Source organism: Protopterus annectens, chromosome 13.part0 (assembly GCF_019279795.1).
Source record: "Protopterus annectens isolate FY-2018-M chromosome 13.part0, PAN1.0, whole genome shotgun sequence".
Lineage (NCBI taxonomy): Eukaryota > Metazoa > Chordata > Ceratodontiformes > Protopteridae > Protopterus > Protopterus annectens.
Window position 1 is genome coordinate 983292680 of NC_056747.1, and position 23964 is coordinate 983316643.

Consider the following 23964-nt stretch of genomic DNA (forward strand, 5'->3'; position numbering starts at 1 on the left):
GGATGTGGTCTATTGTAGCTCAGGTGTTGATATTACTGATATTCAGATACGTGGATTTTTTGGTTTTGACTTTCCTCTTATAGACTGTTCTCCTATTTTCCTACCTCCCTTATTTTCTCTTGTTTATATATACAAAAAAGGGTTACTTCTACATTGTTTCATATTCTTATACAGGCCTTGTGCCGTGCTTGATTCCTGCCAAGTCTTTCCTCTTTAACTAACTGCTGCTACCTGTTGTGGGTGCATCTTTTGTGCTTTTATTGGTATATCCTCCCTTTTGTATCACTGCTGGTAATTTGCTATCCCTTTCCCCTCCTTTTTGTTGCTTTTCTGTTTGTGAGTGCAGGATTTAATCATCATGACTGACAAGCTTACTGGATTTAAAAAATGTTCTTCATGTGGGTATAACATCCCCATTTCAGATGCCCACCAGGAATGTGCCTATTGCCTTGGATTGGCACATGTCAGTGTGGAGTGTGAGATTTGTGTGGGATTTAATCATCTGGTGCATGTTGAGCACTGTAACAAATGTGTTTTGAAAGGGTTGCTTCCTTCTACTTCTTCTTCTTTGGCTGGAGCTTCCCCCTCCTTCTAAAAAATGTTCCAAGAAGACCAAGAAAGACTGCCTTTCCATTTTTTTAAGACAAAGAGTTGAGGATGTGATCTGCTGATCATTCTCCTTCCTGTGTTTCAGGTTTGTCCTTGCCTGAAAAAGTTTCCAAGCCATTGGATCCGTCAGGCTCCTCGGATCCTATAAAAGCCAAATCTAAGTCTCTGCTCCACTACTTCTGAAGTTACACTCTGGAGCCTATACCCTCTAGGATCCATTTTCCATACAGAAAATCCACTGAAGTAAGGTTTATAAGCGCAGATCAAAAATAGTCTTTCTTTTGGCTTTCCAGACACAACTAGGCCACTTTTCAGTAGCTATCCCAGCTATCTTAGACTTTCTTGCTTCCATATTCAACAGCTGAGCTAGTTATTCTGCAATAAAAGTCCAACTTGCAGCCATCTTGAAATTTCACATAGGAGGTAATCATTTCTCCCTGGCATCGTCAAGATTATGTAAAACCTTTCCCTAAGGTACCTTCTTGCTGCGACCCTCCCCCCCTATTAAGGATCCTACCCCTCCATGGGATTTAATAATGCTTCTTCAAGCTCTGAGTCAGTCCCTCTTTGAACCAGCTACCCAGGTTTTTGTCTTGGAAAACTGTTTTGTTGGTTATGATCACATTTGCCAGAAAGATATCAGAACTCCAGGCTCTCTCTCTTGCCAGCCACCATATCTGATCTTTCACAAGGGTAGGGTGTTCCTCTGGACTAAACCTTCCTTTCTACCTAAGATGGCTTCAGAAACAGCTATAAATCAGTCCATCAGCCTTCCTGTGTTTTTTTCAAACATTTCTGAGAATACATGCTACACCTGTTGGATGTTCATTGACAGCTTAGAGTCTATCTCCACAGAATGAAAGATTTCAGAAAATCAAACCAAGTATTTGTTTCCTTTTCCAAAGCCAAATTGGGCAAGTGAGTCTCAAAAATAACTTTGGCAAAATGGCTCACCGGTTGCATTTCTTTTGTTTATAAGATGAAAGGATTGACATTACCTAAACTACCTAAGGCTCATTCCACCAGATCTGTGGCCACATCTCCCACTTTCTGGTCCAAAGCTTCCATAGATGGCATTTGTGCAGCTGCTACTTGGTCTATTACTCATCCCTTTATTGCTCATTACAAATTGGACATCTTGTCTAGAACAAGGGCAGCATTTGGCTCAGCTGTACTGCAGAATATCCGTCCTTGAGGACCACTCTGAGGTTTCTCTAGATTAGCGATCTGCTCCATTTGTTGTGGAATGTACAGAAAAGATGACCGCAGATAAAAAAAGTTATATACTTACCATAATGATGCATCTGTGTTGTCTGTTTTCATCCTTTCTCAACCTCCCACCCCCCCTACTTGGAAGATTTACATTTGGTCTCCTAATTTGTCCTGAGGAGTGTTATTTTGACTGCCATCTGGTGAGCTCCAGTCTTTCTCTTCCTTTCCTTACAGTCTAACTGAAATCAGATTTGTAATTAGACTGTATTGTTACTAACTGCTGTGTTATAGGCAAGATTATAGACTGAATAGAGGGCAAACTTGATCTGAGGTAATCCAGGCTAAAGAGGGGGGGTTATGGGTAAGGGGTGGAACTTAATTTACAGAGCCAAAGTCTATAAAAGTGACTGGAGTCAGATATGAGGTTGGATCTGAGAACCATTGGTTGAGAAAGGATGAAAACAGACAACACAGATGCATCATAATTGTGAGTATATAACTTTTGTTTTAAAATAACTGAATACCATTTTTTTCTGTGAAAAAAGTTGTGTGTATTTTACTTTGTGTGGCTGGTTTTAAAGTGTTTTTTACTGTAAGTTTATGTGAAAAAAAGTGATGTTTAAAGACTTTTCCAGCTTTTGCTGCTTGTTTCCCCAGGAAAGAGGCACCATTTTGGCTTGACCATGGAACAGACTGCCAGTCTCATTGCCTGCCCTTCTTCCAGCCACAAAAAGAAAACGTGAAACAAACAGCCTTTACCACCACAGCAGACTAGCAATTTGCCTCAGCACAGGTGGTTGAATCTGTTGTGGCCATTAGTTGTACATCAAACCATGCATCTTTTACCCTAAATCCCACTAGTGTAGCACCTACAGCCACTATGGACCGGTGGATAGTCACAACTTCTGAGGTTGTTGGGGTCCCCTCAGTGGGCAAAGGAGAGCCACTGTTGATTGTTCTAGGAGGGGGAACAGGGAATATTTCCCTGTTTTGTCGAAATGTTGTGCCCATCCTGGAGGAGCTGCTGCCACCATTCATAGCACTGTTGGCCCCATTTTTCCTGTCAAAACAAAAAAATAAATAAAACCCAGAAAACATTCATCTATGCCTCCTCAAATTTCCTCAGACAGGAGTAGATTAAAATACTTTGTCTGCAGTTTCTTCTTGTGAGGAAAATCATAATAATTTAGTTTCTTCAGTTGTACAATTCAGTGCTCATTGTTTGTAGTGTGTATATAACTCAGATGATAGGTCTTCCAGGGTTATGCCCACTGGTAGTGTTGCAGTTTTTTTCCTTACTAGATGGCCACTGGTACTGTTTTGAGGAGGTTTGCCTGGCTACATTCTCAGAACCTCCCAGCTGATGATAAAAATGAGATTTTAAATTTTTCTTTGGATAGATATTTAGTTTCTCTGCTGCAGAGGTGATCAAAAAGTGTGACGAAAGGGGTAAAATGATAATGGGAATCTCTGGGGGTTTTTTGCCCTCCTTTCCCATTTTTTCAGAGGGATTCTCTATCCCCTCATCCAGTTTTAGCACAAAAACAAGTAACCAGACATTGTAGAAGAAATGGCAAGGGGGTTCCAAAAAGAGTTCTGGAACCGCCCAAAGCCAAGGACAGTCCAACAAGTCAGAATGACTATTTAAGGGACCTTGTCCCCCCACAGTGGAAGCCCCATTCCTCTTTCAGAAAGGCTGAATCTCCACTTTTCTCTTTAGCACCAGATAGTTTCAGAGAAATGGGTTCCGAAGATCCTTCATCTAGGTTACAGATGGCAGTGGGAGGATCTCCCTCCTTTCCAGGAGGTAATTGCTCATCCACCAGATCAGACTCCTATTTCCACTTGTATGTCATCACATTCTGCCCCAGGGATTGATAGAACCAGTTCCTCCTTCCGAGGTGGGGAAAGGTTTTTATTCAAGGGTATTTTAGTGCCAAAGAAAGAAAATGCTTGAGAGTCCAGTCCTGGATCTTTCTTTCCTAAACCTGTTTGTAATAGTTCCAAATTTCAAAATGATGTCACTTTACAACTGTTACCTCTTCTTCATTCAAGTTTCCTGGTAATACTAGATTGCTTATCATCACATCCCCCTTCATCCAGACTTCAGGCACTTCTTAAGGTTCTATGTATCTGGATCACATTATCAATTATTTGCCTTACCCTTTGGACTACCCACTGCATCAAGAGCATCCACAAAGTGACTAGCTCTAGTTGTAGCTCATTGCAAGCTACATGGTATTCAACATTTTTCCATATATTGATGACTTGTTTATCTCTGCAGACTATTTTTCAAAGTGTCAAGAATCTCTCTTTTGGCTGAGGGATCTTAGACAAGCTGGTATTCCAAGATAACATTCAGAAGTCTTTCTTGACTACTTCTCGCAAGATTGCGTTTCTTGGATGTCAACTGTACACCACAGTTCAAAGAACTTTCCTACAACATGAAAAAATAGATGTATATCTAGATCTATTTGGCCACTGTGAGGGGATTCCTCAGTATTTTGGATCTCATCTATGATTCTTATGATACCCCTGGAAAAACTCCACATGAGAAGGATACAATGGTATCTGAAGTCTCTGTGGTCCTAGCACCAACATCCTTTGTTTTTTTTTTAAATACCAGTGCTTGTATTTGTCAAAAGAGAAATCACTTGGTGGAGACAGCAAATATCCTTACAAGAGGGTCTCCTCCCCTCCCACCCTTTTCCAAAGCTGTCAGTCACCATAGATGCCCCAGACTTTGCTTGGAGAGCAGTTTCAGGAAGGATAAAAGTGGAAGGTGTGTGGGACACCAAGGACAGATGCAACCACATAAATATAAAAGAGTCTTGCCTTGATCACGGCACTCACCTCAGTAAATTATCTTTGGTATCCGAGACCTCTTCAAGTTTTTACAGTGAATACTATACAGTCATCTGGTACAGCAACAGGCAAGGAGGAACCAGGTTGTTCCCCCTTGGCAGACTAGCCGTGTTAACTTGGGATGTAGTTTCACAACACACCCTCACTTTAGAGGCATCCTATATTCCTTCAGAGCAAACTTCTGTAGCAGACAAGCTGAGCAGGACAGAGCCAGACCCTCACAAATAGAAACTAGATTGGGGGGTCTTCTAAGATTTGCCCCATCTATAGGGGAATTCCTCAGGATTTTGGGTCTCGTCTATGAATCTTTTGAGACCCCTTTCAAAACAGGCAGAAAGACTCAGAAGATATGAAGATAAATATAAAGGAAAAGCACAAAATAAGCAATTTGCCGATGACCCAAAAAAGTTTTTTAGAGAATTGGGAAATAAGGTAAAAGGAATTGATAGACCGCTGAAAAAAGAGAAAGTAGATACATTTTGGAGCAGTATCTATGAAGATCCTGTGGAACATAACAAAGATGCTAAACAAATAGAAGAAGTAAAAGAAAGTGTAAGAAGTTTAAAGGTACAGGATGTGAAATGGAATGAAATAACAGCCAGAGAGATTGAAACAAAGTTGAGAAAAGCCTCTAATTGGAAAACCCCAGATGCAGTACCTAAGTTTTGGTTTAAAGTATTAACTTCTTTACATGAGGATCTAGCAGTGAGTAAGAACTATTAGTATGCACACCCCGAACATACACCACACTGGTTAACAACAGGAAAAACAATGCTCTTACTTAAGAGTGAACCTGCAAGCTACCCTAAAAATTATAGACCAATAACTTGTCTTCCGACGATGTATAAACTATATACTGGGATTGATACCGACAGAGTTTATAGTCATTTAGAAGAAAACTCAATTATGGCAGTAGAACAAAAGGGCAATAAAAGAAAGTTATATGGAACTAAGGATCATTTGTTGTTAAATAAAGTTATAGTGGAGAACTGTAAGAAAGAGAAGAATCTAAGTATGGCATGGATTGACTATAAAAAAGCATTTGATAGTATCCCACATTCATGGATAAAAGAGTGCTTAAAAATATGTAAGGTACATCCTACACTGATTGATCACATTATAGTAACCATCAAACATTGGCAGACCACTTTGCAATTAAGCCATGATAAAGGACAGATGGTTATCCTTGGGATAAAAATCCAAAGGGGGATATTCCAGGGTGACTCCCTGTCACCGTTGCTATTTTGCCTTGCCATTAATCCATTAAGCTGTTTACTTAACAGCTTAGGTCATGGCTATAATTTGGCTTCTAGAAACCAACAAAGTATAATGACTTCTCATCTTCTCTTTGTCGATGATTTAAAATTGTATAGCTCATCAGATGAGGAATTGAAAGCACAGCTATAGGTTGTCAAAACATTTTCAGATAATATTGGAATGTCATTTGGTCTTGACAAATGTGCAAAAGCAGCCTTTAAAAAAAGGAAAATTGCAGCACCAGGAAAACATCAGTTTGGGGCAAGAATGTGGTATAAAAGAACTTGAACAAGAGGGGGTGTATAAATACTTGGGAATTGATGAAGGATCAGTAATAAAACAAAAACAAATGTGAATAAATCTTAGTAAGGAGTACTTCAGAAGAATTAATCCTGAAAACAACAACGACACCTCGGAACAAGATCCAAGCTATAAATCAATTTGCTCTTCCTGTCCTAACTTATAGTTTTGGAGTGATTGACTGGCCCCAAAAAGTGCTGGATAGATTGTATATTAAAACAAGAAGGATGCTTCATGCTCACCAAATGATTTATAAAAATCAGTGTATACCAAGATTATATATTCCCCGTTCTGAAGAAGGGATGGACCTCCTTGAAATTGATTACATGTATAGATCTGCAATTGTGGGACTCCACACATATCTACTGACCTCACAAGATCCAAATGTGGTGAAAGTTTTGAAACATGAAGAGAATAAATCTAAGATGACATCTCTGCTTAATTTAGCAGAAGCATCTCGACGTCAAGCAGGAATGGAAATCAAACCAGAAGTGGAAAAAAATCAGGCAGCAACTGAATGTGCTAAAAAACAAAATAAAGAATATAATGTGAAGGATCAGATGAGAAGGCAAGAAATGTGGAAAAAAAACATAAATATAGTTGCAAGTATAGAAAACTTCTGGAAGAGCCTCATGTGATCAAGAACGAATGCAGGAATGGTTAAGGAGAGGTGAATTTCCATCAAGAAATAAAAGGTTAATATTGGCAGCCCAAGATAGTAGGCTATGTACACGTTGGTTTATTAAGTCTACTGAACATGTGGGAGAAACAGATATATGTAGGTTTTGTGGAACCGAATTGGAAACAGTCACACACCTTATTGCTGGTTGCGACTCTCTTATGGCAGAGGGACTGTATACTGAAAGGCATAATAATGTGGCGAGATTGTTACACTGGAGATTGTACAAACATTATGGTATCAAAGTGGCTGAAAAGCACTGGAAACATGAGCCACAGAGTAATTGAAAATGATAAAGTTTACATCACATGGGCTCACCCAATACCAACAGTCCAAAAGATAGATGCTAGAAAACCGGATATAGTGGTCCAAGAAAAGAAAACACAAGTAGCATTGATCATTGAAATTGCCACACCTAGTGACTACAGTGTCTTGCGTAAAGAGAGACACAAAGTGATAAAATAAGTAATAAACAGGCAGGGGACCGTTAATACATCACCAGAATCAGGCAAAACGATCCAGGCGAAATGAAGGATAGCAGTCAAAACAGATTTATTCAAATAACACAAGTACTTTCATCCTGACTCAAATGCAGGGCTTTCTCAAGTGAAAAAACTAAGTACATTGTAATGGACCCTATTTAAATAAGATTCATTCATAAAGAGCACCAAAACATTTAAAGTGCTACATACACATGAAATCTATTAGCAATGAATACTTTTAAAAGTGTGTAGTTACAAAACAGAATAAAAATACTTTAGGCAACATTTCCATAAAATTCAAATGGTTTTCAATCAATGTTTTCACATAAAAATAAAACATATATATGTGAGTTAAAAACAAAAACATTAAGGGTGAATGATGTAAGTACCTCACCACATCTGTGAAGATTTATAGCTTCTCAGCTCTATTCACTAGATGTGGTTTAATTGACACATATTCATTCAACCCTGGTGGCTGGGAAGAATTTAATTTCAGTTGCCAGAAGGTCTCCCTACAACACAACCAGTTCTCCCAATTACCACTCCTTGGGTCAGGAATGACTTGCTCCAAAATTCCAAAAGAAAAACCAGAGTATGTAGGTTCCAGTTGCAAATGCTTACATAATGCATTGTTCAAATTCCCTCTCCTGATACTGTAAACGCGTTTGTAAATACGTTTACCCAATGCTCTTTCTGATTTACCCACATAAAAACACATACAGTCCCTGCGATAAGCTAAGTATACTATACCCTTAGTTGCACAGGTCCCCTTCCTAAAATGAACAATGGTACCATCATAGTTGTTTAAGGTGACACTAGCATATTCTGAAATATATTTACAATTTGCACACCTTCCATATTTTCTTGTTCGTTGTTCACACCCTACTTTGTTATAATGGTTTTTCCTTTCGAACATCCTCTTTAAATTAATTCCTGTTTTTAAAACAAAATCAGGCCGCTCACTAATCTTATGGACAATATCCTTATTACATTTCAACATCTTCCAGTTGGATTCAATCAGGCCCTTAACCTCCTTAGAACCGTGGTTATACTCTACCACCCTAGATCTCTTAAAATTATTCTGGCCTTCTACAACCACAGTGTCACCTGTCACAGTACTACCTAATAATGGCAGATATTCTATACCCCACCCCACTTTAACCTCTTGGACAACAACTTCAGTAAGGGCCACTGGGTAACCTCTAACTTTGAAAAGGTCAGATATAAATTTGATTTCAGTTTCAAAATCTTCCCTTTCAGAGGTCATTCTGGCTGCCCTAACCATCTGACCTTTAACAATACTTTTTTTCTGTTTCCAAGGGTGGTCACTGTTAAAGGGAAGATATGAGTTACTAAATGTGTTCTTTCTGTGAATTTTAGATTTCAAACCCTTAATGGTTTTATCTAGCCTAACGTCTAAATAGTCAATCCCATTCATTTGCTTCCTGTACATTAATGTACTTTCACTGTCATTGCTGATAGTCCCTTCCCATACACTTTTGTGTGTTTACACTATCATTGTTGATAGTTCCCCCTCCTTCTTCCTCTTCTTCTCTATTTTCTAAAAATAAATAAATAAATAAAAATTAAAAAAAAGTAGTAGTTGATGTAGTGAAATAGTGCTGTTCTTCTTCCTTTAAGTGTACGGTTCTGTCTTTTTCTGTACAGGTCGGTGTACCTAAAACTATCATTGTTTATAGTTCTCTTTCTTTCTTTCTTGTCACTAGTTTCTTTGTCAACTTTTGTTATAATGTCAGACAAACCCAAAGACCCTTCTGGCTTTAAAAAATGTCAGAAGTGTGGCTGCAAAATTCCTTTTTTGGATTCATCTTTTGTGTGTTTATTGTGTAGGTGCCGTTCATCTTCAGGAAGACTGTAGCATTTGCCATAGCTTTAGCCACAAAGCTCTCATTGAGATAAAGAGCAAATTAATCTTGAAGGGCTTGATCCCTTCAGCTTTTGTGGAAGCCATATCTGCTGAGAAAAGTAAAACTGACATTTCTTTCCCGTCAGTCATTATCACCTGCCTTAGAAAAGACAAAAAAAAGAGAAGCTAGTCGGTTCCGTCTTATCCATTGGAACCGACTTTCAAGAAGCACAAATCCTTGGCTCCATGAGCTATGTCGGATCTGACAGATGCTCTGTCTAAAACATCAGTGCCAGAGAAGAAGTCCCCAGTACCAACAACTGCTTCGGCTTCAAAAATTTGACTCCAAAACCTTCAGACCAACAAATTCAAATATCAGCTCAGGACAAATGCCCCTCCACTCCTTCTTTGATGCCATCTACCTCGGCACAGTCAGTTCAGCTTGATTTACCAAGGGTGGTTTATTCACCATATATTGAGGCTTTGCTGGTGAATTACCCAAGGTCTTTTACAAAGACCTGTAGCACCTTCCCAGGCCTCTATCCGTTCCACCAAAAGTCTCACAGAAGTTGATGTGGAGAGACTAGTGAATAAAATTCTGTGGGCAAGAGTACTTACAGTACTCCGGTTCTGACCCCTTTGGGTCTTGGAGCCAATTTAGCCTTTACCTTCGTAACTACTCGTCCTCTGACCTTATCTGAGGTTTTAGAGATGTCAGTTCTGAGCTGTCCGGCACCGACTGTGTCAGTTCTGGAGACCTCCCTCCATTTGGAACCGACTATTACCCTGAGTTCTTCAGTTCTATCAGATCCTGAGACTTCCTGGGGCCATTTCTGTCCTGTTGGCTCCTAGGGGCCAGGGTTGACTCCAATTCTTTTCAGAGCCATCCATGCACCTTGGAGCTTTGGCATGGCTCAGTTTCATCCTGGTTTCTGTCTTGGGGGCCGTCTCGTTGGAGTGGGGAGTGACCATGGTTTCAATGCAGTCTCTCTCAGTTCTGGGATCCCTTCCCTCTTTAAGTGACTAGCCTTTGAGGCAATGGAGAGGACTTTATCCACAATGGTCTCACAGTCAACCCCTTCCTCCTCCAAGCATATTCCGTCCTCATGTTCCCTTATTCCCCCTGTCTCTTCATTGGGGCAGCTAGTACTAAATCCACAGGTCTCACAGATTCAGATTCTGTCCTCTTCTGATACCTCACCAGACTATCCTCCTGAAGAAGTTCCTCAGAAGAAAAAGTGCAAGAGGAAGCACTTAGATTCCCCTCAGGAATCAGTCACAGAAGACACTGATTTTGATGAGGGGAAAGGGTCCCCAAGGTCACCCCCTGATGATGTCTCCTTTGGAAACATCTTAGAGATTTTGAAACAGAGGGGTGACTGGAAGTCCCAAAATCCTTCCTCAGAGGAGTTGGTGTATCTGCAGGCTTTTGGTACTCACCCACCTACCTCTTGGGTGGCTCCTCCCACTGACAAGATTATTCAGTTGATCTCACAGTGGGTATGGAAGACACCAAATGCCACTAATGTATTCCCAAGAGACTAGACAAAATGTTATCTGCCCCCAAGGACAAGCAATTTTGGGGCAAAGGTTTACCAGTAGATACCATGGTCATAGCGGCCACCACTAAAAAGGATCTCACTGAGGAGAGTTCCTGTGTCCATCCACCCAACAAGGAGTCTTGGGTGACAGATAGATTTGGGAATCGGGTTTATGCTTCATCTACCTTCTCAGTAAGGTCTTTGAAATTCCTGGCAGATTTTACCAGAGTTCAAAGAGATCTGATCAAGGAGCTCTTAGATACCCTAGCAAGATCTGTGTCTGAGGGAGTCCAAGAGAAAGTGGCTTCCCAGTTAGTTACCTTGGAGTCTGTGTCAAACTTGTCCATGAGGCTCATTGCCCATGCAGCAGATTTTGCCTGCCAGTTGTTTGCACCCACCTGGACAACCACTGTATTGTCATCATACTTATTCTTCTTAATGGTCCTAAGGGCCCTTGAAACATCAGATATCTTGGCACCTGAAAGACAACTCACGATCACCATATTTTGTCCAGCCTTGTGATAGCAGAGTCGATGTGTCTTACTGTAGAGTCACTAACACCAGTACATGTTTATAAGTAGAGGATTTAAGTGTACTGGGTTTATGGAATGTTTTTCCTCATGACTCTTAGGCATGGAAGAGGCAGTATGTGTTGTGACGTTTAACCAAGTAAGCTTAGGAAATTATTTCTGTATAGCCTCAGCATATGATACTTTTCACTGTATTGGTATGGAGTGCTGTAAAGGTATGTGGTGCTGCCAGACTGTGTTGATTTGCAAGAGTGATGCTTCCATCTTAGCTAAATATTTGCATCTCTCATAGGTTGTTTGTGACGAGGTAAGATTTAATCCATTGTATGTCAGCATCAAGCAGTTGCTACACTGTCTGAGTATACCAAGTGCTATGAGGCTGGCAACTGAGGGAAGACAAACTGTGGCAGACCTTCCATTTGGTGCAAGAGTGTAGAAAGTTAGGGAAGTAATACTTATTTGTCTGGTATTTGTTTTTCTGAAAGACATTTTTGTAGTAAATATTTATAAGTACAGAATATTTAATGCTTCCTTTCCTTTAGTAAACTGTTATGAGTACAGAATATGAAATACTAGTGAATACCGCAAACATTTGTAGTATAATAGTTATCTAGTGAAAGTACTCTACTAAGGTAGAAACAGCTTGTAGTAAATTAACTTAGTTGTGAATTTAGAGGTAGCAGCTTAGCACAACCTGCTAATGGGTATGGCTCCAACTAGGTTTGCTAAGTGTAAAACTTCATTTGAAGTACCTGTGTCTAAGTGCAGGTTTGCATAGCACTACACAAAATGCAGTCCAGCACAATATAGTGGAGCTAAGAATTTAAAGAAACCAATGAAAAAAATGTTTTTTGACTTCAGCAAATAATGACAGCTTCCTGGAAACAGCAGCAGCTTGTCCTCTCCCATAGAATAATCACTACTGTTTCTCTGAATGCCCACACACTTGACCAAAACTTTGCTGTAACAGGAACTAAGTTGCAGACATTTAAAATGAGGAAAAACAGTTGATTTAGCACAGAGAAAAGGATAGTACAAATAAATCAGTCAGGTCACTGTGTAAAAACAATACTTCAATTTCCAACAAAAAATGAAAGAAAATGAGTAAAATTGATTTAATACCAATAAAAATGTCAGAAATCAACAGACGCCATACGTGCAGAAAAAAATAAAGTACTAGTCTGCTTTTTGACTTTGAAGTGAGGTCATAATGCCACTTTTAGCCTATTCCAACACGAGTGTGCTGATTGCAGCTCTCTGAAATCTTGTAGCAAAGATGTCGATAGAACAATTTAGAGAGACAGGTATATCTCACAGAGGATACCAGTGCTTTGGAACATAATGCCTGTCAACATAAAACAAAGCTCATTCCTGTCCATATTCAAGTGCAACTTTGATATGTGGATGAGAAACAGAAATTTTACCCCAGGATGGCCCTGTGTATTACTGTTAATGGACAGTGGCAGTTCCTAAATGTTTTAGCCATGGATGGATTCCCTCAAATTATTTGTGCTACAATCCCAGTTATTCACAATGAGGGTGTGGGGGGGTGTAGCCCCCCACATAATTGTAGCGCATTCACTGAAGGTGTATCCGCCCCCCCCCTTACTTAATATTCTCATTCCATGGCTGCACTGCAGTGGAGCAAGGGCTATATTTAATTTTCGACTAAATGAAATTCGACCAAATGAGCTTTCAGTGAAATGAGCTTTCATTGAAGTGTGCTGCCTGAAATCATTTTCAACCAAATGAAATTTGACTAAATGAATGGGATCCATATATATATATATATATATATATATATATATATATATATATATATATATATATATATATATATATATATATATATATTTCTTCACGCCTCTCCTTTCTTTCTTTATGTAGTTTGCAGTTGTTACTATGGCTGAGAAGCCTACAGAGTTTAAAGAATGCACTTCCTGTGGACACAAAATTCTGAATTCGGATGCCCAGAGGGCGTGTGTTTATTGTTTCGGGGCTGCACATCTGGGTATGAACTGTACCATTTGTCCAGGGTTAATCTCCAGTGCTATATCTGATAGAAGAAACAAATTAGTCCTTAAATGGTTAGTATCACCTTCCTCTTCTTCCACCTGTGGGGCTCAAACCCACAGCAAATCATCCAAGGCTCTGTCAGTGCAAAGGAAAAGATCTCCACCTATGTTTCCAAGGACTTCTTCATCCTTGGAGCCTCAACAAAAATATGAAGGTGTTTGGATTTAAACTCATTGGATCCAAAGAGGAAATATATGGATCCTAAGCCTTTTGATGCGATAGTCATTTCATGTACGCCTCCTGTTCACCCCATGGATCTGAAATCATCAGATTCAATCTGTGGTACCTCTCAGATGCCAAGAAATTGTTCACCTGAGTTTGTCATAGACCCTGTATCCCCTCAGCTCCATTTCTGTCATACAAACTCTGAGGGAGCACTCCAGACCACAGTCTACCACCTCATCTATCAGGTCCTCCAGGAGTCTGTCTGAAGTGGAAGTAGATAGGATGATGCGAAAGTTCCTCAGTGCTCAGATCCAGATGGAGGTTATATCAGCTCCATCTGCCATCAGATCTGTGAGCCTTCCATCCACCTCTCATATAATTGTATTTCCATCTCCGGTTCGTCTTTCAGTTTTGGAATCCCAGGATCTGAGAGCTGTTGGAAGAGAATAACATCTTTGACCATGACTGTTTCCCCTGACCAAATCTGCTGCTGTTTCCTCAGATAGGGATGAAGCTCAGGTTCAGAGTGTCTGTGGTGGATCTGTGGGGCTGGGATTGACTCCGATTTTGTCAAAGTCTTCCTTGCCCCTCGGAGCCTCGGCACTAGACAGCTTGGGTCCAGCACCCTCCTTGACACATGGATCCAGTCAGAGTGGCTTGCCTGCAGCTCTGGTGTCTGTGAACTATTTGGTGCACTTTACAAAGTCAAAGTCAAGGTAAACTTTATTGTCAATCAGATATACACAGCAGTACAAGCTGAATGAAATTATGTAGCAAGACCATAGTGGGATTTGACCAAGAAACTCTCAAAGCCTCTCTAGGGGTCCTTGTGTCCAGTGAATTATAAAAGATCATCCTCACAGCTGCCCAGTCTTATCTATATTGAATGTGCCCATGAGGTTAATTTCGCATGCAGCAGAAGGTACCTCACAGGCTACTGGTTCAGGCATTGCTGTAAGGAGACATGCCTGTATGCATTTATACAGTTTTGCAGAGCCTTCTTTCATCAGTGCTCTCTTCGATAGAACTTCTTTGTTTGGCCCTTATGTGAATGAAATGCTTTCTTGCAGTGAACAGGAAGGAAAGACCCTGTCTGCTGTAGGGATTCATTTTTCTACCCTTCAACGATCCTTCTCAAGGAATCAAAGAGAAGGCAGAAAAATGTGGTACTGTAAATCCCAGGGATCTTTCCTGGATTCACACAGAGACAACTCCCTCGGAGGCAGAGGGGGGAGTTTGAATTGAAGACACCATCATCGTGGCAGAGGAGACCTTAAAATCAGGGTTTCAGAGATTCTTTACTGGATAGAGCCTTTCAGTGCCCCTGAAGAGCTGCCTGACTGCTCGCCTCTGGAGGCAGTTGGGGGACATTTGTTTTTGCACCCAGACACCTGGGGTACTATAACGAGAGATTCTTGGATCCTAAACATAATATCCAGAGGTTAATTTATGTCAGTTTTCCAAATGCCGTCTCCCAACAGAAAAAAGCTTCCTGGAGTTCCACCCCATCAGAGAGATGCTGCAGTTCAAGAAATTCAGAAGCTGTTGGACAAAAGAGCCATCAGAACTTACATGAGGTTCTTTCTAGTGCCAAAAAAGACAAGGGACCTGAGACCAATTTTAGATCTAAACAATCTGAACCAATATATGAGGAAGTCAAAGTTCTGAATGGTCATGGTTCAGTCCATTCTACCTCTTTTACACAACGATGATTGGATGTGCTCAGTCAATCTTCAGGATGCATACTATCAAATCAAAATAGACATACACTCCTGAAAACGCTTGTGCTTTCGGCTGGGAGCCAGTCACAATCAAATCCGAGTTTTTCCCTTTGAACTCACTGCAGCCCCCAGAGTGTTTACCAAGTGTATAACAGTGGTAGCAGCTCACCTGAAACTGCAATGATTCTGGGTGTTTCCATACATAGAAGATTGGCTACTCACCGCTCCAACCAAGCATCTCCTTGAACAGTCCAAGGACTATTTGCTCCAAATTTGCCAATCTCTAGGCATTACAGTTAGCATTTCCAAATCAAAGCTACTACTGGAACAGAGCCTGGAGTTCATTGGTACTTATTTGAACACAATAAGTTAGATTGTTTCCCAGTCCCCACATTGTATTGCCACAATCAACTACCAGGTTCAACAAATCCTTTCTCATCCTGCTCCTTCAGCCAGACTGGTCCTGTAGGCTGTAGGTTCCATGGCAGCATCTACAGTATTAATCCCATTAGCACTTTACTGTATGCATTTTCTCCAATGGACTGTAGTTGTTCAGTGTCTTTTCTTCAACAACCTCTTCCCTACCCAGTCAGACTCACTCAGATATGCAGAAGCCATCTTCAATGGTGGATCCAGTTGGATGACACTCTCATAGGTTGCCCCTTTGTTCTCTCTCCCCCAGTAGCCACAGTAACCACAAACACCTCCCAGCTGGGGTGGGTGGCACTTTTTGGGAAGGCTAGTCCAAAGTATGTGATCCCCCCAAGAGACCAATTCACATGTTAGTGCCCTAGAGATGAGAGCAGTCCTAGCATTGCAGGCATTTCAAGATATTCTCCCTCTAGAGAACATTGCGATTCAAACCAGCAGCATGTCTGTGGTCTGGTATATCCAACAAACAAGATGGAACTCAATCTTATCCCATCTGTTGAAAAGCTATGAGAGTATGGCAATGGGTGATCTCCTCCAACCACTTTTTAGTAGCAATACACATTCTGGGGAAATCCAACATACCAGCGGGCAAGCTCAGCAGATCCATTCTGATGCCTCCTGAGTGGTCTCTCAATCAGTCAACGGTGGAGGAAATTTTCCTTCGATGGGGCCAACTTCATTGTCATCTTTTTGCTTATCCCTGCAACAACAAATGCAGCAGGTACTCCAGCCTTATTCCCTCCTCAGGGGGAGTCACCAAGTGATAATCTAGTCTATGTTTGGCCCTCTGGTCTCATTTATGCCTATTCTCAAGTACCTCTGATTACAGAATTTGTATAGGAAAGCCAGTTGGTTGAAGACCTCAGTTATTCTCATTGTCTCCTTCTTTGCCTTGCCAGGTCTGGTTCCCCTTCCTTTGGTCCCATCTTCATTATCCTCCTTGGATACTGGACCACAGTTCAGACCTTCTGTCACATCCCTTGGTGATAAAACATCCCAGTATTCCAGCCCTCAAATTAACCCCATGGTTTTCTCCAATTCCAGTAATAGCTAGACAGCCCAGGCTCTCTTCCCCAGGTCGTGATATTCTTTTGTCCTCAAAGAAAGATTCCACTTAAACAATTTACAAGAACTAGTGGAAAATAATTTTCTATTTGGGCCCTGAAAAATGACATTGATCTCTTTACTGTTCCTATTTCTTCTGTATTGGAGTTTTTAGCTTGTCTTTTTAAAGAAGGTGCTAGTTTTTCCACAGTCAAAGTACATTCGGCAGTCATATCAAATTTTCACTCAGTGGACGATGCTACTTGCTTGGCTGCTTCCAGATTATGTAAGGCTTTTCTGAAGGGGACTTTTCTGCTCAGATCCTCAGTGAAAGATCCGTCACCTCCCTGGAATTTAACAATACTACTTCAAGGCTTAACTTAATCTTTTGAACCTTCAGCAAAACAAACGACTTAAAATTCATGTCTTGGAAAACAGCCTTTTTAGTTGCTATTACTTCTGCTAAAAGGATTTCCAAACTCTAGGCCGTTTCATCAAAAGCTCCATACATTGCGTTTTGTACAGACAGGTTACCGTACAAACCAATCCTTCTTTCCTACCAAAAATGGCTTCTGAATCAAATATATATCAAACCATTCATTTACCAGTTTTCTTTACAAATTTTTCAAACAAGGGAGAATATGTTACATCTTTTAGATGTCCATAGACAACTACATTTCTACTTACACAGAACAAAAGATTTCAGAAAAATAGACCAACTCTTTGTCTTTTTCACCTAGTTGACTAGGCTTTCCAATTTCCAAAATTAAATTGGCCAAATGGACAACTAATTGCATTTCCTGGATATATTTTCAACAAGGCTTCTCCCTACCAAAACCACCTACGGCCCATTCAACCGGATCCATGGCCATCTTATCTGCCTTCTTGGTCTAGATCATCCATTGACAAATTAATATTTGTGCAGCAGCCAAGTGGTCTAAAGCTCATACCTTTATTTCTCATTAAAAATTTTACATAATTTACAGAAGCAGAGCTGCTTTAAGTTTGGCAGTTCTCCAGAATATCCTTCTATGAGGACCACCCAAGATTTACATAGTTTAATAAAATAAAACATAAAACAAATCAGCTACTATGGTTATGAACTTTAATAAAACAATCAAGTTAAAATAACATAGATGAGCGCTTTCACATTAAAATAACGCTTCTTCAGATCTACCAACATAGAGAGCAAAGTAACTTTTAAAATACCAACAAACCAATCAATCCACTCAGAAACTTCTTCAATAAAATCAGTGAGTTATTCTCTGCCCTCTAAAAGCCAGTTTTAAAGATACACATCCATTCAGTCCTGGATACGTATCTGCTTATAGGCTAAGTATCCATTCCCTCTCTGCCCTGTCTGTCTGATTTACAATATCTCTACCCCTACTATTCATATGCGTGCATTGTAGCACTTTAGAGGAGAATGTGTGTTCTTGATTATCCATCACATGTTTAGCCAGGGCATTTTTATATTCCTGCTCCTAATCACATACAAGTCTCTCAATATTTTATCTTTCAACATCTTGTTAGTTTTTCCAACATAGAAACAACTACAGATATCACAAGTGGCCAGGTAAATCATTACAGTCAGCATATCTCTGTGGTCTAAAGACAAAATTATAGGTTGGATATCGAAAATGCTATTCACTTGAGATCACGAGGCAGGCTTGACATGAATTACATGCATATGTGCCTACTTTAATTTTATCTCTTCTATTTACGATCTTCCTATTCCCGTTACACAATTGTCTTTTCAAGTTCAACCAATTTTTAAACAGAAAGCTAGGTGTATTTCCAACTACCCCAGCTTTTCATCCAAAATTAAGATTCTCCACTTCCTACGAATACTGTTACATATCGTGCCCACATCATTCATATATCTAATAACAAATCTAACTTTAGGATCAACAATCCTATGGAGTTTAATGCTATCATGATTTATTATGGTACCAGAGGAGAAGAATGGTTTACCTGAAGTGTGCCTTCTGTTTAACACCTCTTTGCTCTCTAGGTCCAGCATTTGCCTATCATATCCTCTCCATGTACATTGTGCATTTAACATATTTTTTAAGAAGTCAATTTCTTTTGTACATAATATGGACGCACTTATAAACTGACCCTCGATGACATCATATAGCAAGATATGAAGTGATAAATCGGAGGATCTGCAAAGTCTAAGAAACAAAGAACCAAAAGGAGGTGAAGTGGAATGTAACATATAGCAAAATATGAACTGTTGGTGCTGAGATAGTACAGAGTGTGAGAAACACCACTCCTGATACTTTTTGTGATTCTCTAACATTCATTAAAAAGTACCTCCAGGGTTAGGTTGGTTCTTTGTTTACGTATCACATACAGAAACTGTTTTGTTTTGTTTTCTGCCAAATACTACAGTCAAATTGCAGCATCGGTTAAGCAATCTGAATCCCCTGCTACTGCCATACCTTTATTTCCCCAAATATATGCCAACCTACCAAAGTTTAAATCAGTGAGGAATTTACTTAGCCACTTGGAAACACTGGAAGTAATGCTTGTAAGGGATTGACACTGACTGCTAGCTAAATGTCTTGATATTGTTGCCCATCCTTGATATCATCCTGTATAATTCTGGGACTTAAGCTACAAAGCAGAATTCAGCTTGAGAGTAAACAATAGCTAAACCAGACATTTGATTTGCAGAAGAAGAGAAGATATGAACTAGTCCCCTGTCTGGCCATGGAACTGTCTCTGTAAACCCAGTTTTGTTCTGTGTCATGTTCTGTATCACTTAGTTTTGTTTTTTTTTCTTTCTTCCTTCCTAAAGAAGAGTGTGGCTAGATCATCTGTCATTACTGCTTGTTAAATACTTTTCAGTAGATAAATAAGTATTGTCTACCATACTTTCTAATTGCAGATGTTTACAACAATGGCAGTGTTCCTGAGATCGAGATCATCAGCCTCCTGGCAGAGCCTGTGCCTAACTACACCTTACGAGCTGATTCGCTGTTCGGGTACGAACATGATGACTGGCTGCGCACTCCACTCATCCCTCCAGAGGTCAACCTTAACCTTACCACTGTGCAGATAGAGGAGACCTTCAAATATATGTGTAAGTAATACAAAAGGGAATTCAGAGTAAAGTCCTACACCATGTTCTTCAGTTCATGCTTTTTAAACTACTTCTCTGAGACCTGAACGGGTTAAACATATAAACTGCAAACTGGATTAAGCTCTTTTCTTCCTGTAATGCATTCAAGTAATAAAATATTGTATTAAGTATGGTATTTTAATTCGATACCATATTATTAGATCTGTAAAAAATGATGAAATAACTGCTTAAGGATGAAGTTACAGAAAAAGTCTTCTGACTTGGAGTAATGCATGAATGAATACTTATCCAGTAACTTCCAAACGTTTCAAACCACATATAATGTATATTTCTGCCCCTTTAAGTAAAGGAAAGCTAGACATAAAACTGCTAGTAATTTGCCACAGTGCATGTTTCAAGTGGCCTTTTCTATACTGCAGCACCCTTTAACATCTTATATCATATGACACTCCATTTTAAGTGTAGTAAAGGAATCATCTTAGAATTAAAATTCAGAACTGTATATTTGGAGCGGTAACCCATCTAGTTGCAGTGAAAAATCCCTATCAAATTATATCTGCTGAAATGTGAAAAAAAATGTATAATTTGTATGAGGGAAATTCAAAATAGAATAACATTCAGTGATTTGAAAAATCTGCTAAGCAGTCTCACTGATGAAGGAAACAATACTGCTACTACCAGAAAACAATTTTTTCTCTTAAAAACAAAAAGAAAACAAATAGCAGGAAATAGTCTTCTTTTTAAATTCCATACAGCTGATATTGACTTGTTTTCCCATAGTCATAACTTAAGATTGAGGTGTAGTGGTCTGTAATGTTTTTACTGTGGTTTATTCACATGCTGTTTCAGTCGACACATATTTAATTGAAATGAGCATCTAAAAATCTGGAGGTCAAACAACAGAAACAGCTACACTCCTAACATTGCACAGCATTCAAAGGCTATTCTTTTTACATCCCCCCCCATGTTGGGGAAGCCTTCACACCTCTGATCTCTATATAAAGATGCACAAAATAGAGAAGGGGAAAAGGTGGAAAACAAAAATAACCCCTCCCCCCTTTTCCAAAACCGGTGATCCAGAAACAACACGCAATGTGTGTGATACAGCCAGTTTTGGTTCACAGAAACATTGTCTAAAGGAACCCAGTGATCTTCTTGCTTCTACATTCCAAGAGCTGATAAAGCAAGAGACGATAAATCATATGTTTTGGTGTTGTCAGTTTTTATTCCATCCTTGACTGATGGGTTTGGATTCAAGGTGTCGGATCCAACTCAGCCTGTGTAAAAGCTCATGGCAACTCTCAAGCTTCTTTCTTACCCACAGTGCACTCTCCCCATTACCTCAGATTTCGTTTGCTGCCATTACATGAAAGACATGGTTATTTGACTCTCGAGCTACTTGGGATAGATAAGTACTTGTGTTTCTTTCTTCTATGATAGTCTTTCTTTAACTATTCTTTTTATTGTACTAGTGTACTCTAGATACTATCATTAGTATCTCTTTCTCGCTGTTTTTCTCTTCTTTGTTTATCGTAGATATACTACCTTTGTAGGTTGCACCTACCCCCTTCTCTTGTTAAAAAGAAAAAGAAAAAGTTTTTCTAATATTGTTGATAGTTCTTTTGCCTTTTCTTGTTTGTGCTACAGTTTCTTCTGTGTGGTAGTTGCTATAGCCGTTTGTTCTGAATTAACATGGCTGACAAAAAAAACCCTGCAGGTTTTAAGAAGTGTGAAAAATGCGGACAAAATATTCCCTGCTCTGACTCGCACACCCTTTGTGTCTACGGCCTTGGCCCACTTCACCTGCAAAAGAGATGTGCGATATGTCATGCCTTCAACCCCTGTGCATTAGTGGAATGCAAAAACAAATTAATGTTAAAGGGGCTTTTACCATCTTCCTTTGGTGATGCCATATCTGCAGAGACGTCCAAGAAGTTGTATCAAAAATCTCCATGCTCTTCTTCTGTTTCCTCTAAGACTTCGGAGAAAACTTCAAAAAAAGGCCTTTTTGCATCCAACAATTTCCTTGGATCTGTCCAAGAAAAAGAAAATTAAATGATCAGATCCATCCCTCTCGGATCAGACAAAAGTAAAAAGTCTTTCATCAGATTGGACTGTTTCTTTGGATCTGAAGTCTCCAAAAACTAACGATTCATTGGATCTGAAGATGTTGGATCCTCCAAGACTACTAGTTGTACTTCCTAGGACAAGGTACTCCCTATCTGTGGACCCAGTCCTGTTGAAAGTGCCTTCTTCCTGTCTTTATAGACTGGATTCTCCTTCCAGGCAGTCCTCTCGCTCTTCTAGGAACCTCACTGTTGAAGATGTGGAGAGGGTAGTAAGACAGATCCTTTTGGTGCAGAGCCACCCAGATGTTGCTTTGGCTCCTAACCCTTTGGGTCAGAAAGCCATATATCCAAGACGTCACCTTTAACTCTTCCTCCTCAGAGTCCCTCTTTGTGTTTGGAGCCCTAAGTTGTCCAGGCCCATCTTCTTCAGATCTGAAGATCACTGTATCCTCGGATCCGAAGCTTGCTTTGAGTTCCTCAGTCCTATCAGATCCCCTTCATCTGGGGAATCTGTACTCCTGGAGCTATTTGGTACAGGTCCATCTATGTCTTGGGTGATTCCGCCTGCCAGCAAGCTCCTCAAATTGATCTCGTGGTGGGCATGGAAGGAGTCTGACACCTTTGAGCCCATACCAAGGAAGCCTGATAAAATTATGACTGCTCTGGAAGACTAGCAGTTCTGGTCCAAGGGCCCCCCTGTTGATGCCATGGTTGTAGCAGTGGCCACCAGAAAGGAACTAGCCAACAAAAGTTCCTCTGTTCATCCCCATGACAAGGAGTCATGGGCAATGGCCAGGTTTGGGAAGCATGTCTGTGCTTCTTGGAACTTCGCCTTGAGGTCCCTGAAATGTCTGGCACATTTCATCAGAGTACAGAGGGATCTGATAAAGGAACTCTTGGATACCCTCTTAGGAACCATGTCTGAGGAGGTGAAGGATTCCGTCTCCTCACAGCTGGTGACCTACAATCAATATCGAACTCATCCATGAGGCTTATTTCCAATGTGGCAGAAGGAACCTCAAGGGCAGTGGGTTCAGGCATAGCCATTAGGAGACATGCCTGGATGCAATTGTGTAACTTCGCAGAGCCTTTTAAGTCTATGTTCATCAATGCTCCTTTTGACGGCATGTTTCTCTTTGGCCCCAGAGTGAAAGATATGTTGTCCAGGTGTGAAAAAAATGGAAAGACCCTTTCTGCCATGGGTGTGCGTTTTTCCACCCCAACCAAAGATCCTTCTCAAGGAATCTTCGAGGGAGTAGAAAGATATGGTTTAAGAAATCACGAAGATCTTTCCAGGGCACATGTGGAGGGTCTTCCCCCAGAGGCAGGGGGGGGAACTCAAATGGTAGGCTCCTCCCTCACAGCAGAGGAGGCCTGCAAAACCAAGGATCAAGAGAACCATTCTTTGACAAACCCTTCTAGCAGTCCTGAATGGAGGCCCAATTGTCCTCTTCTGGAGACAATCAGGGGTCAGTTGTCCCTGCACCAGAGAGCCTGGCTAGAGATAATAAAAGATACTTGGGTGGAGAGGATAGTATCTAGAGAATATATAATTCCATTTTCCATCCCTCCTCCTTTTTCCAGGAGAAGCCCCAATGTTCCATTCGGTTTACTATCAATATGTTGAACTTCAAAACAATTTTCGGTCAACATATCGAAAGTAAACCGTGAAGATTAAAAAAAACGAACAGGACACACGGATTCAACATTGTTTCTGAACACATCACGTGATGTCAGTATAGGAGCTAACGTAAACGAAACTCCTATAGCTGACATCATGTTTTTGCAGGGGGGGCAAGCCCCCCTGCACCCCCCACTCCCCGCTAACTATGTATTCCATCTCCAAGATCTCACTACAGTGAGGTAAGGGATGAATTTCCCAAGCCGCACTGTACCACAATCTCTGTACATTTCTTCGAATTTATATTAGTGAATGCACAGTGCATTCGCTAATATAAACATTCGGACATTGAGATGTTCAAGCAGATGAACATACGAACATCTGAACATCTGAACATACGAAT

General features: G+C 40.3%; 1 protein-coding gene across 2 annotated transcripts in view; it reads left to right on the top strand.

The window, feature by feature from the left end:
• Nucleotides 1–23964, top strand: part of LOC122787967 (trafficking kinesin-binding protein 1-like) — a 517740-nt gene that overhangs the window by 208870 nt on the left and 284906 nt on the right. For both annotated transcript variants that reach the window (XM_044054896.1, XM_044054893.1), the window contains exon 3: nt 19677–19871. In XM_044054896.1, coding sequence (XP_043910831.1) covers nt 19677–19871 — 195 coding nt within the window. The remainder of the gene's footprint in view (nt 1–19676; nt 19872–23964) is intronic.